This window comes from Sminthopsis crassicaudata, chromosome 5 (genome assembly GCF_048593235.1).
Source record: "Sminthopsis crassicaudata isolate SCR6 chromosome 5, ASM4859323v1, whole genome shotgun sequence".
NCBI lineage: Eukaryota > Metazoa > Chordata > Mammalia > Dasyuromorphia > Dasyuridae > Sminthopsis > Sminthopsis crassicaudata.
In genome coordinates this window covers 207,624,084-207,639,272 of record NC_133621.1, presented here as the reverse complement: position 1 = coordinate 207,639,272, position 15,189 = coordinate 207,624,084, and the positions used below count along the sequence as shown (strand labels likewise).

Here is a 15,189-nt window from a genome sequence, read left to right as displayed (position 1 = left end):
TTTCAGGCACTGCATTTAGTCATTTTATACTTTGTTCCCTTCTTAGTTGGTTCCTTGATCCTCTCTCTCTCTCTCTTTCTCTCTCTCTCATAGTAACTTTCTATACTTTGAGTTTTAGTTTGGTTTGATTTTTACTCTCTATTTTGTGGCTTTGTAATTTTGTAAGAGTTTGGCTCTTTTCCTGCATTGTCCCAAGCTTCTTCTGCCAGGAATCTTGCTGCTGACTTGTACTGGAAGGCAATGATGAGGAGGGGGCTCCCTCCTGACATGCCCTGGGTTTAAGATCTTTAAGGCTTCTGGCCTGCTTCGTGGGTGAGGTCTTTCTGTTGGCTTGTTATAGAGGCAGGGCCTCTCTGCTGGATGGTCCTGGGGCTTGGTACTCACTGCAGGTTCCTTGGGGTATAGCTTGTCACTGTTTACTAGGTTCCCCTTTCATCTCAGTAAAAAAGACTTTTCTCACTCTGCTGTTATGTTGTTTCCCTGCTTGTATATTGGATCTGATAAGGTTTTTGTTTTGGTTCTTTGGTGGAAAACTTGAGGGTTTCCTGCAAATTTCTTCCTAATTAAACCATTTTGGCCCTGACAGAGTTATAATGACTTTTAAATAAAAAAAAAAAAAAATCACTTTTTTCCCCCAGGGATCAGAAGAAGACACAGTAGTTTATGTCATTGGAAAAGCTGGTCGACAACACTGGCAGCATGTTTATACAGCTATAACTCGAGGTCGCTCTCGAGTGTATGTTATAGCAGAAGAGTCCCAGCTCCAGAAAGCAGTTAAGCAAAATAGTTTTCCCAGAAAAACTCGTTTAAAACATTTCTTACAAAGAAATTTTGCTGATAGTTCTACATTTCCAGCAGAAGTATCATCCCCTTCCAAAAACTATGGACAAAGTAAAGGAGACAGCTCCCAACCATCAGCAAGTCCATTAGACCCAATCATACCTGAAACTGGTGAAAATACTTTTATTAAAACACATGGCTCTATAGATAAGGATGTGACATTAATTACTAGTAGAAGAGAGATATCTGTGGAAACTGATGAAGAAGAAGATACATCAGAGTTAAGAGGAACAAAGAGAAGTACCACGAATGACTTTGAAAGTCCGAACAAATTACTTCTGGTAAGAGGCCTGTTAATCTACTTCAAGCTTTTGTTTTGACTAATTTTACTGCTCTTCTAAGTGTACATTTTATGTTAATTATGTTGTTTAGTTTTTTCAGTCACTCTGACCATTCATTGATCCCATTTGGGATTTGGTTGGCAAAGATACACCATTTCCTTCTCTAGCTTCTTTTATAAATGGGAAACAGAGGCAAACATGGATAAGTAACTTGCCCAGGTTCACACAGCTAAGAAGTGTCTGAGGTCAGATTTGAACTATATCCACTAAAATACCTAGCTATCCACATGTTAATTATGGTATCAGATAAGTAAAATTGGGCCTGAGATTAGAAAGTAGAAAATAACTGAAATATGAGGAAATTAAGCATGGTATAGTGAATAGAGAAGTGGCTTTGGATTTTAAGACAATTGGGTTCAAGTCCTGCCTTTGACACATACTGACTGTGTAAGTGTTGGCAGAGGGTATATTCAAAAGCCCTGGCATTCTGGACTCTGGTGTTCTGATGGATGCCTGAATGGGATAAATACTTTGAGGATATAAATTACAGAAAATATGTGAAACTACCATTGGTAGAAGGAATTTTCACACTGAAGAGTTTTCTTTTTAGTATTGGACTATAAAGGAAAAATGTGAGGGAAAAAGTGTGTTCCTTCCTTCTTTTGTTGTTGCTGCTTTTATTTGTTTGGCACCTATTTGTGATTTCATTAATATACTTCCAAATGTGGGAACTTCCTTCACTAAAGCAACGTGGCAACTGCTCTGCAAATTTTTACTCCATGTTCTCCTTGACTTCTCTGCAGCCTTTGATGCTATCAGTCATTTGCTCCTTGCTACTGTCTTCTAAATTTTTGAGACGTTTCTCTCCCCTGTGATTTTTCCTAACTTTCTGACTACTCCTCTGTCTTCTTTGGGGAATCCTCCTCCAGATCATGCCCTCTAACACTAAGTGTCCCCTCAGTGTTCTGTCCTGAGTTGTTTTCTCTTCTTCTTCTATACTATTTCACTTCGTGATCTCACCTCCCTAGGATTTAATTATCATCTTTATGCTTTATGTTGATGATTCCAAGATCTGTCTTTCCTTTCCCAATCTATTTTTAAAAAATTTTTCAATATCATTTTATTTTTAAAAGTACATGTAAAAATAGTTTTCAACATCCCTTTTTATAAGACTTTGTGAACAAAAGGGTTAAGACCATGAGAAAGAAAAAAAAAAAAGATTAAAAAGTGAAATTATTATGCTTGGATCCACATTCAGTCTCTACAGTTTTCTCTCTGCATGCGGATGGCATTTTCCATACCAAATCTATTTCCAATCTATTTTTTGGCTTCTATTCTCAAATCTTTAACTTCTTTTCAGATATTTCTAGCTTGATTTCCAGTAGATATCTTAAACCCGATTATCTTTTCTCCTAAACTCTCCTCCCTTCTTACCTTACTTATTATTGTAAAGGACAATACGTTTTTTCCAATCCTTCAGATTCATACTAGGAGTAATCCTGGTTTCATTTCCTACTTCTTACTCCCACTCCCCTCTGTTATCTAAACTGTTGTCAAGGCCTATCAATTTCATCTTTCCAACATCTCTCAGATATGCCTCTTGCTCTCTTTTCTAACATTGCCACCGATCTAGTGCAGACTCTCATCACCTCATACCTGTATTGGCTGCCTCAACTCTCACCTCACTCCATTACATATTTCATTTTGCCACTAAAGTACTTTTCCTAATACATAGGTCTGATCATATCATTCTTCTCTACTTACTAAAATTCCAGTTGGGAATTCAAAGTCCTTCATAACTTTTCCTCCTGACTTTCCAGTTTTCAGCCCCCACTATACACTTTTTGATGTAGTGATACTGGCCTCCTGACTGACTGTTCCATGAATAAGAAATTCCATCTCTTACCTCCAGGTTTTCTCTCTCTCTCTGTTCCTCATGCCTGGAACACTTTCCCTTCTCTGCTCTAATCATTGACTCTCTGACTTACATTATCTTGACTTCAGGGTCTTCTAGCTTAATCCAAATCATTCTTTTTGGTAAGGCATTTGGAGTTAAGTGACTTGTTATGTATCTAAGTTATGTCTTACATGTCTGAGGCAGGATTTGAACTCAGATCTTCCTGTCTTAAGGGCCTAGTGCTTATCCATTGAGCTAGCTAGCTAGCTACCTACTTTCTTGAACTCTTACATTCAGCTCTTGTTTCCTTTTTGGCTTTGGTGGTTGGACTAGCCTGATTCACTGTTTCTCTATTGCTTATGATCACATTCCAGTTCTTTCTTTCATCCTTTAATCCAGATTTTCTCATGGTTCAGTGCTTCATCTTCTCTTCTTTACTTCCATATTCCCTCGGTCTCCTTTGAGGGTCTGTTGTCTTCTCATAATTCTCACTTCTATAATCACTTCTATAATAACACTATCCGAGGCCTTATATTTTTAACCCTGCATTTCAACTTCAGGTTTGTATCTCCCAACTGCCTTCTAGATATCTATACATAAATAATCCACTGTGAAAAGAATTCGACTGTGACAACAGTGGAAAGAACAATGAACTTGAAGTCATAGACTTGGAGTTCAGATTCTCTTAACTATCCCTTAACAGATCATTTAAACCTCTCTGAGAATTTCATGTTTCATCTACAAAATGAAGGGTGTGGATTAGATAAAGTCTAACATTCTTCCAGCTCTGTCTCTGATCCTGGGAGAAAAAAAATCCAAGCATAGAAGCAACTCCATTTCCTGACTGCCTTGTTTTTATCACTTTCAATTATACATTTTTGAGATCGTAGAATTATTATTGAGTCCCCTATACACACCACACATATGTATTTATGTATATATACATGTCTGTTAAATATACATTTGATATGTCATTCTGTATTCTCTTATTTTTACTGGTACAACTCTGTCAGACCTAAATCATATGATACCTGGACTTGACAATAGATTAACAGAATCTCAGAGCTGGAAGAGACATAAGTGGTGATGTAGAAAATACGTATCTAGCATCCTTGATAAATAATCTTCTTTCCACCTGAAACCATTAGTGAAAAGAAACCTGCCTCTTCTGGAGGTACAACTTATTCCATTTTTGGACAGTTCTGATTATTAGAATTTTTCCCCATATATTGAGCTTAAATCTGGTCCTGTACAGTTTTTACCCAGTTGGTCTTTTTACTTTTGTTCGCTTTCTCCTCTAACCTCACTTTTTTGTTCTGTCAGATTAGCCTTACTTAAAAATACTGATCATACCACTCACTGACTCAAAAATTGTCAGTACTTAGGTGTCATTCCCATTCTTTGAGTCACAACAAAAAATCTATTTGGTTTTTGAGCCATTCCCCAACCTGTGTAGCCTATATTGATTTTTTTTTTCTTCTTCTTAGGTATAGTCAGGGAAAATTAGAAAAATTCACTCATCTTGACAATTAAAATGTTTGTGATTCATGTGTCTTTTCAATGGGGGTGTGGGAAGAAAGGAAGGGAGAAACTCTGGAAATCAAAACAAATGTTAAAAAATTTTTTTATATGTAATTGAAGAAAAATAAGATGTTAAATAAAAATATTTTTTGTGATTATCAGTAGACTTTAAGATTCTTGTGGGAGGAAGACTATAAATGTATTTTCATTTTATCACTGGCTGTATTTGATATGATAATGAATATAATATAGGACATTAAAATAACACCCCCTTATGTCAGTTTGTTGAGTGAATGAATGAATAAACAGTATAAAGTATGAATAAACATGAATTAAAATGGCCTTTAAAGAAACCTATAAGAAATTATACGATGTAGCCATTGCTCAAAATAATTTGGTGATGTTTTGGGAATTTGGGAATCTCCTTTATATAGTGCATGCGCGCACGCGCGCACACACACACACACACACACACACACACCATCATTTATTGTAAAAATCTGAAATTTTTTTTAAAAGATAATTTTTTGAATAGTCTTACTGGTGGCAGATCTTTGTCCACTGAAGACTGGTTAATTTTTAAAGAAGGTCCCAGGAAGGCATATATTTCAAAAATGTAAGGCAGACTAATTAGCTTAATAATAATACTGATTTTCCACAGAATTGAGCTTTTAATATTGTCTTTTAAAGAGTTTTTTTATGAGAAACTCTTACGATGTTTTGAAAAATGGTGATATGATTGAAATAGAGGTACCACTTCCTAAAGTGACTGATTACTTTGAATTTTATCATCTTGATTTATGATTGGTGGCTCATAGTAGATAGAATGCTAAACTTGGGAATCAGGAAGACCTAAGTTTCAATTCTGCTTTAGACTCTTAATAGCTGTGTGATCTTGGGGAATTGTCACTTAACCAATCAGAATCTCAGACTTTTCATCTATAAAATTGGGATACTGATAGCAATTACATCATGTAGTTGTTGTGAGGATCAAGTGACTTAAATTTAAATCCCTTTGTAAATTTTCTTAAAGAATTATATAAATGTAGCTATTATTCCCTGCAGTTTATATATTTTTTAAATTCATTGAAAAAATTCTTACCATACCTATATTCTTATCATAGCTAAGTAAAAGCTTTAGGTATTTGGTAGAGTGTTTTACTTTTAAATTAGATTTTAGGAATGAAAAGCAGGAATAATTATTTTTTTAGAGTACTCTATTATGATTGGTTTACTAGTTTTTCAGGTGATAGGTTTTTCTCTATCATGAAAGTAATTTCTTAAAATTTGTAAATCATAGTATTTTTACAAACATGATGTTTTTATCCTAAATTTTAGGGTCAGTATTTTAATTGCTTTTACAGTACTGCTAACAATTGAAACTAACCTTGTAGTGAGTCTCCTTCAAAGAAATATAATTGAGTGATCAATATTTGCCATAATTCACCTTTTTTTTCTTTATAAATATTAAATGTGATCATAACTCCTAGTTTTGGGGAGGTATCTTTCATTCCATATTTATTTTAGTTTTATTGTTTCTTATTGTGAATTTGACAAAGGTCAGAACATTTCTATATACAAAGATTAGAAAAGCAGAGTTTTATATAAAATTGTTAAATTTCTTTTACAGATAGCTTGAGGTTCGTTTCTTTTTTAAATGCATATTAAAGCTGGTAGCATGGTAGTAGCAACACTGCCCTGTTCATTAATATCCTCTTCTGAACTTTTTTCTGCTCTCATTTGTATATTATTAAATTTTCATTGATTTTCTTTTCTTTTCCTTTTTCTTTCTTTTTTTTTTTTTTTTTTTTTTTTTTAGCAGCTATTAAGTATTCCTCTATTTTTTCCAGTTTCTTCTTCTCTTAAGAGAAGGCATCCTTTGTAACAAGTATTAAGCAAAGTAAATCAACATATCTGTCTTTATCTGAAAATATATCTTTTTTTGTATCTCTGGTCCATTGTCTTTCTGTGAGATAGGAAGCATGATTCATCATCACTCTCTAAAATCATGGTTATGCTATAGCATTGTTCAGAATTCAGACCATTTGCTTTTACTTTTGTATTGTGCATGATGAGTATACATGCACAGAAACATGACTACTGCTACAAAGCTGTTATGTTCCCGATTATTATGGTCTTATTTGATTATTGTGTTTATTTTTCAGTAATAAAGTATCTATAGAGTAGTTCATATTTTTTGGCTAATGTGACACTTTGATCAAATTAAAGAAAGTACTAAATTATTATTTGTAATTGTACTGTCCCCCAAGATATAGAGAAATTTTTCTAAATTGATGGAAGTATATGAATCACATTGCTTTCACTAAACATTACTGATCTTTTAATGAAAGCAAAAGGGTCTTTAATTTAATTTTTATTTATCTATTTAATAAATAGGTTTAAAATATTGGTCTTATATTTTTCACATTTCTTTTTCTTGTATATATTTTATAAAGGTCATAAGTGCAAGCACTTATATTTTTATGTAATATTTTATTTATAAATATGTTCACATACTAGGAATATATGTTTAGAAATTGCTTGATTGCAGTTGTGTGAGAAAAAAAGTTGTAGCTCATGACTATATCCGTGGTCAGCTTATTAAACAGTATTAAAACCTCTATTTTGGTTTATAGCAATTAGTTTTAGCCCACAATGTTAAAGGTTTAGGCTGCTAGGATTACTTAGAAGAGTGAAAGGAGGAAAAAAAAAATCACATTTTCTGATCTTCTATTAAGTTAGTAAATATAGCAAGATGGTTTAACTTCAGTGGCATTAACATGGTTTTTAAAATTTTGACAGATGGAACAGACATCTCCACTTGTATCTGCCAGACTTCAAAATATGACCCTGAATAGCTTGACTCCCAAGCAGCTCTTCAAAACTACAAACAGTGAAGGAACATAATTTCTGACTGAAAAGAATGATTATGATGTATTTTTGTCTTTGATAAGAAAATATATAACATTATCTTCAAATTATGATGGTGAAATTGACAAAATGGAATATAGTAGCTAACTATCTTCTGCAGGTGGATAAGTCTTTTGGAGCCAAGACTGGTAAATCAGGAAGAGAGCAACCTGTAGGTAATTTTATGTTTAGGTAAAACAAAACAGAGTTGAAAATGTGCCTGAAGGCAGTACCAAAAATGGTGTTTAAAAAATGTTTTGAGGAAAGGTTTTAGAATACATTTTAAGATCTTCTTCTTCCATCCCAAATGTACTTTTACCTTTGAGACTGTTATATTTAGGCAAATAATACAGTTTAGTTTAATACCCTGGGTAACCTTCAACTGACAGTCTAAAAGGAAGTAACCCCAAAACTATATTGGGAAAAGCCAGTGTGGCATTAGAAAAGCTATTCATATGAAACATGAACATTGAATAAATGGGTGAACAAATTTTTAAAAACATTTCTTTAAAAAAAAAAAAAGTATTTGACTATGGTACAGTAGTATATTACATATTTTAAAATGTTTTATTGAAAGATAGTAAAAAAAAATGCTGAAAAGAAATAGTTTGAATTTTAACCAGTTTACAATAATAGAATATAATTAGAAGAGAATTTTGTTATTCCTTCTAAACTGTAGCTTAATGCAAAAATCCCTTCTACCTTATCATAAAAGTGTTTTTTTTTTTTTTAGGGACTAGGAACTGTTTTGTAAGGCAACCCATTCCATTGTTGGTCTAATCTAATTTTGGCAAGTTCTAATCTAATCATATTGAAACACAAATTCCTTCTATTACAACTCTCCAAGTGATAATTATCATTCAGTCTTTGCTTGAAGATCTTAAATAAGGGGAACCAAGATGGTACAATTCAACTTTGGGATAGCTGTAACTGTTAGGAAGTTTTTCTTCATTTCTACATTTAGATCTACTCTGTAGACAATCAAAGCTCTTGCTCTTGCTCTAATAAATTTACTTCTATAAATGAAGCCTTAGATTACATTAGCGTTTTTAGCAGCCATCTCATACTGGTTTGTAGTATCGGAGTTGGAAGAAATCACTGCCCCAAGAACCCATCGAATCAAGCATATATAGGAAGAAATCTTCTCTGCAGAGAAGGTATTAGATTTTCAGGTATTTTCATACCTCAAAAGTATTTATGCTACTTTTTTATGAAGACTTCAGGGAGAAGAAATGCACTCTCTATCTTCTAAGATAGTCCATTGATTGGATAACTATTAAGATGTTTTGACTTGTAACAAGTCTAAATATATCTCTCTTCAATTTCCACCTCTTGTTGCTAATTCTGTAATCCCTCATTACCTATCCTTTAGATATTAGACAGCTTTTATGTCTTCTGTAAGTCTTTTCTTCATCAGAATAAATGTTTTTTGAAGTCCTCAGTTCTTCTGATCCATATGGCAAAAATCAAAGTTCTTAACCAGTCTGTCTACATATTCATTTCTTTGGACACCCTCCAGGACCAGTGTTTGTGTTTTTTCTTCATGTGAATGTTTCAAGTCAAATTCCCTCCCCCCCAATTATTTACTGACTTAATTAATTTTAAAAATTTAAATGCAGGACTTCACAATTATTTTAGTTAAAAATCATCTGCTTTGTTTTTATCCATTTGCTTGTTGAATTATAGGTTAAATTCCATGTAAAATTTACAAATAACATTTCAGAAAGTTAAGAAATGTGGATAGTTTTAGTGTCCGTTTTAATAGAATTTGAGATGCTTCTATGAAACAGTTGTTAAAAGCACTGCATTACAAATACTTGATGCTTAATTGTTGGATTGGATTGAAAGTAGGAAAAACAATTTTTTTAGAACCTGTCATGGTTAAAATAATTATCGTTGTTAACAGAGAGATGGCATAATAGTTGTACCCCCCCTTTTTTTTTTTGTCAACTTTCATGGCTTACCATACATATCTTATAAAATACTTTTATGAACTAGAATTTTAGAAGTCCTGCATTATTTTAAGATCTTGGTTTTTAAACCTCATTCATGTAAAGTTATGAACTTAATTTTCCAATATGACCAAAGTGGATTTAAGTTTCGGGTAGTTTATACTGAATGTCATACTTTGTCTTTTTTTAATTGTTTATTCCACTGTGTACAATTTGATTTTTTTCATACAAATTTGCAACAATTCTGAGCTTCCCCAAATCATACATAGACGATAAATATCATGCTATTAAAGTATTAAATTTGTACAAAAATACTTTACAGTTTAATACTTGTTTGATACAAATAAAAATACATATTTAAGTGACTCATGATTCTTTCAGACAAATTTTCTTTTCTTGCCCTGGCAGTGTTGAATGAAGAAAATATTTGTGTGTGCACAAAAGGAAGGTGAGTTTTTTCATGAAATAAGGGTAAAGATAGTTTTACTTTGTCTAAATAGTGTTTGAATTTTTAACCCAAATCAAAAGGGTTAGAAAATGACTGTTTTGTTAATGAAGATTCTATAGTCAATATATAGATCTAGTTAAATTTAGTTTTTATATTTAACAGATAACAGTGGATTATGGTGATTACTCAAAATATCTGAACAAGTGAAAACAGTTGCTCAGGGGGATAAGAAGCAATTGTCACCATTTATTGCTTTGAGGGGTGGTAGGAATTGGCAATGTATTTTGTAAAATGTATTTACAATCTTTATAAGTGGCATGGCTCAGAACAAAATATATTTCAGTGGAATTCTTAAATACATGTGCTATACGCCCCTCAATCTGTTAAAACAATATATGTAGTGATATGAATTTGATTTGCCTGGCATTAAGTTGACCTCATTTGAATACACTTTATTCTTTGTTACAGATATTTATTTAAGTTTTTAAAAAAAGAAAAACAAATGAACTTAACAAAAAACCTCAGATTGAGTTTTTAGCATACTATAGTCCCTTTTTCAGAGGTTTTCAGTTACTTAAGAAATAAACCCCATTTAAAAAAAAAGAAAAAGAAAATGGAAAAAAAAAAAAGAAGTTACAGGTCCCAAGACATGACCTGTTTAGTATTTTCTTGCATAGGGAATAACATACATCCTAGTAAAATTGTTCCTATACTTGGGCAATACATTTCACCACCACCTACCATAGCCTCTTACGTGCATGTTTGTGGAAATACTTTAATATAATTTAATTTGATATCTGCACCCCTCCCATTGTAGCAGACCAAGAGTTCACAAAACTACCCATAATAAAGCTAAATTTACAAAGAATGTTGTTCATACAGCTTTCTGTTACATTAAGACCCAGTAACCAGCTGGTTTAAAAGTGAATTATAAGATACTGTCATAAAGGATATTTTAGAAAATGAGGGGTTTTTCCCCCCTTTCTCAAGACCATATTATGATGAAAATATGAAATTGACTTTTTTAAAAGATCCTTCAGTTTATTAATGGGAGGGAAGAAAAGATCTACCTATTTTTGCTATCTTTTTTTGCTCTATCATTGGGCTTGGCCTGCCATTTATCATAGTGATCACCAGAAAAACTTCCAATTTTAAAAGAATAGTGAACATGAGCCATGAGAGACATTTAAAAGTCCCTGTGCTTTACAATTAATGCCACATGATTGATCTGTGCCTCAAATGTCACAGATATCTCAAAGGGATTTTTTTTTTTTTTTTTAGCACCATGTATATATTGTCCTGTCATTTTGTAAAAAAAAAAAAAAAAAATCTTTGCTATAATGTATTAGTGGGTTCTCGCGTCTCCAGACTACCACCATGTCCAGTCTGTTGAAAGAAAGCTCTGTTCTGGTCACCCCATTCTCCACCAGGTAAAGTACGTTGTTGATCTGAGACCACCTTCTGAGAAGCCAAGGGGTTTCTGCTAATAACCAGTTCCAATTTATTGCCAGATTCTGCTATGAGGGGCACGACGAGGCAGCAGTCAAAGTCTCTTGTACGGACGTGGTTAACCTGAAAGGTCAAGAAGGGCCAATCTGTCATTTTTGAGCTTATTGTTTGAATCACAAGATATCACAGTTGAACCCCAAATATATAACCTTGAGGTGAAACCAGAAGTTACTTTAAAAGGGGTGGAGAAAAAAGAGAGAAGATATTATGAATACAGACAAGAGAGTATCAGAGGTGATGGTAAGTATCTCTCCCCAGGGTACTGACAATCTCTTAATTAAGTGGTTTTTGATCTTGTCAGCTTTTGACTGTGGATATATCACAATAATCCAGACAAACTGGCCACCTCTCTGTTCCTACTACATGTTTCTCCTGTCTCCATGGCTCTGTAGTGGCCAACCCTTTTGCCTGGAATGTATTATCTTCTTACCTGTTTCTCAGAATTCTTTAAGAGAACAGCTTAGGCACCATCTTCTGTATAAAGCCTTTCTTGATCCTCTCCTGACTACTAGTTCCTTTCCTTCCAAATTACTTTGTATTGAATGTGTGTATTAATTTTATAGTTATGCAGTATACATTAATTAATTAGGCATAAGAATTTCAGTCTTGGGGCAGCTAGGTGGCGCAGTGGATAGAGCACCAGCCTTGAATTCAGGAGGACCTAAGTTCAAATCTGGTCTCAGATACTTAACACTTCCTCTCTGTGTGACCCTGGGCAAGTCACTTAATCCCAGCCTCAAAAAAAAAAAAAAAAAAAAAAGAATTTCAGTCTTTGTACTGATAACTGTAAACAGACTAGAACAGTTCCTGATTAATAATGGAATATAATTTTTGTTGATTGATGGATGGATTGATTGATTCTCCTTTCCAGGACACTCTGCTCTTGGTTTTTATTTGACACTGCTGCCTCCTATTTCTTTTACTTGTTTGGTTGCTTCTTCTTGGTCTTTCTTATTTAGATCTTTATCCATTTCCCACCATCTCCAACCATTATTATTTTTCCCATGCCTCTGACCTGGAGACTTTTCCTTTTTTATAGCACCTTCTGTCTTGATTTTATTAGTTCCCATGGGTTCAGTGGTCCCCATGAAGATGATTCTTCAAAATACATATTCAACACTTATTTCTCTTACTACCAGTCCTATATTATTGTTTTGGTGCTAAACTTTCCCTTCCAGATGTCTTGTAGGTGTTTTGCATTCAATCAGTCCACAACAGAAATTGTTTTCCTTTCTCTCCTCCTCCTCCTATTATTGAAGTTCACACCTTAGTTTGCCTTCCCTTCTTTGGCTTCACAAATTTTATTGGTTCTGTCTCTACTCTCTCCCATGCATCCCATTCTCTATGCTCAAATCCTCATCACTTTTCCCCCTAGACTCTTATAATAAACTCGTAATTGGTTATCTTAACTCAAGTTAATTCCCTCCTTTTTCCACAGAGCTGCTAATATAAAAATGTAAAACATAGGTTTGAACAAGTTTTTTTTTGCTCAGATTTTTCAGTGATTCCTATTGCTTTTAGTATAAACTATAAACTCACTTTATTATTAAAACTCTTAAAAAATGGGGGCAGCTAGTTGGCATAGTGGATAGAGCACCAGCCCTGAAGTCAGGAGGACCTGAGTTCAAATGTGACCTCAGACACGTGTCCTGGTTGTGTGACCCTAGGGAAGTCGCTTAACCCCAATTAACTCAGCATCCCTCCCCCCAAAAAACCCCTCTTTAAAATGAGGGTGCAACCTTGCCTTCCTTTTCAGTGATCCCTCTTCAAACCCTCTAAGACTTTACTTGTTCTTCCTTGATCCTGTCATTTATCTGTGATATTTGGCTTTTTTACCCTTGGTTCTTCCCCTCTATTTGGAAAAAGCTTTCCTCCCCTCCCCCTATCTATTCACAGGAAACTCTTAGCTTTCAGGGTTCACATTAGGCAAAATCTACAGAAAAACCTTTTATTCCCCTTAGCTATTAGTGCTTCTTTCATCTCTAAATTCCCTTTTATTTAATTCTTTCTGATAAAATATAACCCTCTTGAACAGGATATGATCTGTTTTTCATTTTATCATTGTTTCCAATACCTAGTACAATACCTTATACATTGAGGGTACTTGATAAAGGTTTCTTGAATTGTTGGTAGGGGTTGAAGTCACAGTGCAGGAGGCTAAAAACTAAGAGGGTAGTGAAGAAGAGGATATATTACTTTTTTTTAAGGAATTGGAAAGGGAAGGAGTTCTTAACCTTTTTTTGTCTGGGTGAAGCCTACAGATATATTCTCAGGAAAATGTTTTCAAATGTATAAAAATATATAAAATTACAAAGGAAGTCAACAAACTATTTGGGATTAATAGTTACCAAAATAATTTTTTTGAAACTTTAAATTCATTGACCCGAGGCTAAGAACACTATTTCAGAAATAAAAGGCTTTTAAAATTCAAGGTTTAAAAAAATACCTTAATGTAAGCAGTATCTGAGTATAGTTGCTAAGTATGTGGGTGGTAGGGATGGTGAGGTACTCATAGAAGAAAAAATGGAAACATAAAAGGATAAGAATGGTGATATATTCTAGGAGTAGGAATAGAAAGGTGTAGTCTTGGAAAGGAGTAGGGACATAATGTTTTTCAGAAGAAATAAGGGAATAAAGAGATAGTTTTAGCTAGATAAAGTAGAATGAAGGAAATAGTGCTGATAATTGAAATTTTAGGTTCAAAAAAGTTCTCTAAGGAATGTGACAATATACAATAAGTGAATAAAAGGAGAGCTCAGTTGATGTTAAATTGCATGGTTTTAAAATGGAGCTATTGACATATTTTCATTACTTCCTTTTAATACCAATATTTGGCAGCCTTGGGAAGAGAACCCATGCTTGGAGGATGCCAGCTATGGTGGGAAGAAAAAGGATAAAGAGATTCTAGGCTTCTAAGAGGCCCTAATTAAAATAGATGATGAGACAGAATAGGGAGCAATACACTGGAAAAAGAAAAAGGAGTTAATAATTAAAGTAGAGAGCAAGTATAATAAGTTTGAGGTCATTGAGAGAGAAGTTTGAGTTTCTGATTTTGGTTATAGTGATAAAGGAATCCAGAGATTTATGGACAGTTTTGCTTTCTACTTTTGGTATAGGAGTATATTTAAATAAAAATTTAAAAAGGAACAGTTTTAGAATCCTCTTTAGAGAAGAAATTTTGTTTAATGGATTTCAGTTATCCATGCTAATAGAAATGAGTGTTTTTCATGATGGAAACAAGTACTTAGCTTGGTTTGGATCATTTGGCTCCAGGAATTTGAAAGAGGGAAGTAAAGAGCCATGAATATAACTTGTGGCAAGTGACTCACAATTGAGACTGCTGTGATGAATGCTTCCCCTAGGTGAGGAGATTGGGTTTTTTTATATCCTTAAGATTATATGATTTCAAGAGAGGTTTTCTTGATCAAAATAGGACCAATATGTTAGTTAATGTGGGTCATTTTGTCTATTATAGCATTAGTTTGGGGAAGTTTGTTTCTAATATTGGCTAGCAAAAAAGGTGTCCTAGGTGACATCTTGGTCAGCCAGACTTTAATGTCAAGTACTTTTAAGGAACTCTGTCACTTTAATTTCCAATAAGCATTCTTAGAGGGAAGAGGAAGTTTTATGTATATAAATTAGCCTTTTTATGTAACTGAATTTGAACAAAATGGAGTCATTTTCCCTCAACTCCTGAATGTCCCCTGGAAAAATAGCTTGTAAAGGTTGTGGATCTGCTTAAACCTTGGACTCACAGTACAGAATAACATGACCTTGACACCTTTAAACAAAAAACTATATCTACATTTCTCCAACCTTGGTTAGACTGGA

The 15,189-nt window shown here is 33.7% G+C and overlaps 2 protein-coding genes across 12 annotated transcripts in view; one reads left to right on the top strand and one right to left on the bottom strand.

Annotated features, from left to right (window-relative positions):
* HELB (DNA helicase B) overlaps positions 1 to 9,766 on the top strand; it is a 43,847-nt gene extending 34,081 nt beyond the window's left edge. Inside the window, exons 12-13 of the mRNA XM_074269712.1 lie at positions 639 to 1,121; positions 7,342 to 9,766. Of these exons, the coding sequence (XP_074125813.1) occupies positions 639 to 1,121; positions 7,342 to 7,446 (588 nt within the window). The 3' untranslated portion in view covers positions 7,447 to 9,766. The remainder of the gene's footprint in view (positions 1 to 638; positions 1,122 to 7,341) is intronic.
* Positions 9,767 to 11,164: 1,398 nt separating this feature from the next.
* The window catches only part of GRIP1 (glutamate receptor interacting protein 1), a 762,478-nt gene continuing 758,453 nt past the window's right edge, over positions 11,165 to 15,189 (bottom strand). For all 11 annotated transcript variants that reach the window (XM_074269703.1, XM_074269706.1, XM_074269700.1 and 8 more), the window contains one exon: positions 11,165 to 11,421. In XM_074269703.1, the coding sequence (XP_074125804.1) occupies positions 11,185 to 11,421 (237 nt within the window). In that variant the 3' untranslated portion in view covers positions 11,165 to 11,184. The remainder of the gene's footprint in view (positions 11,422 to 15,189) is intronic.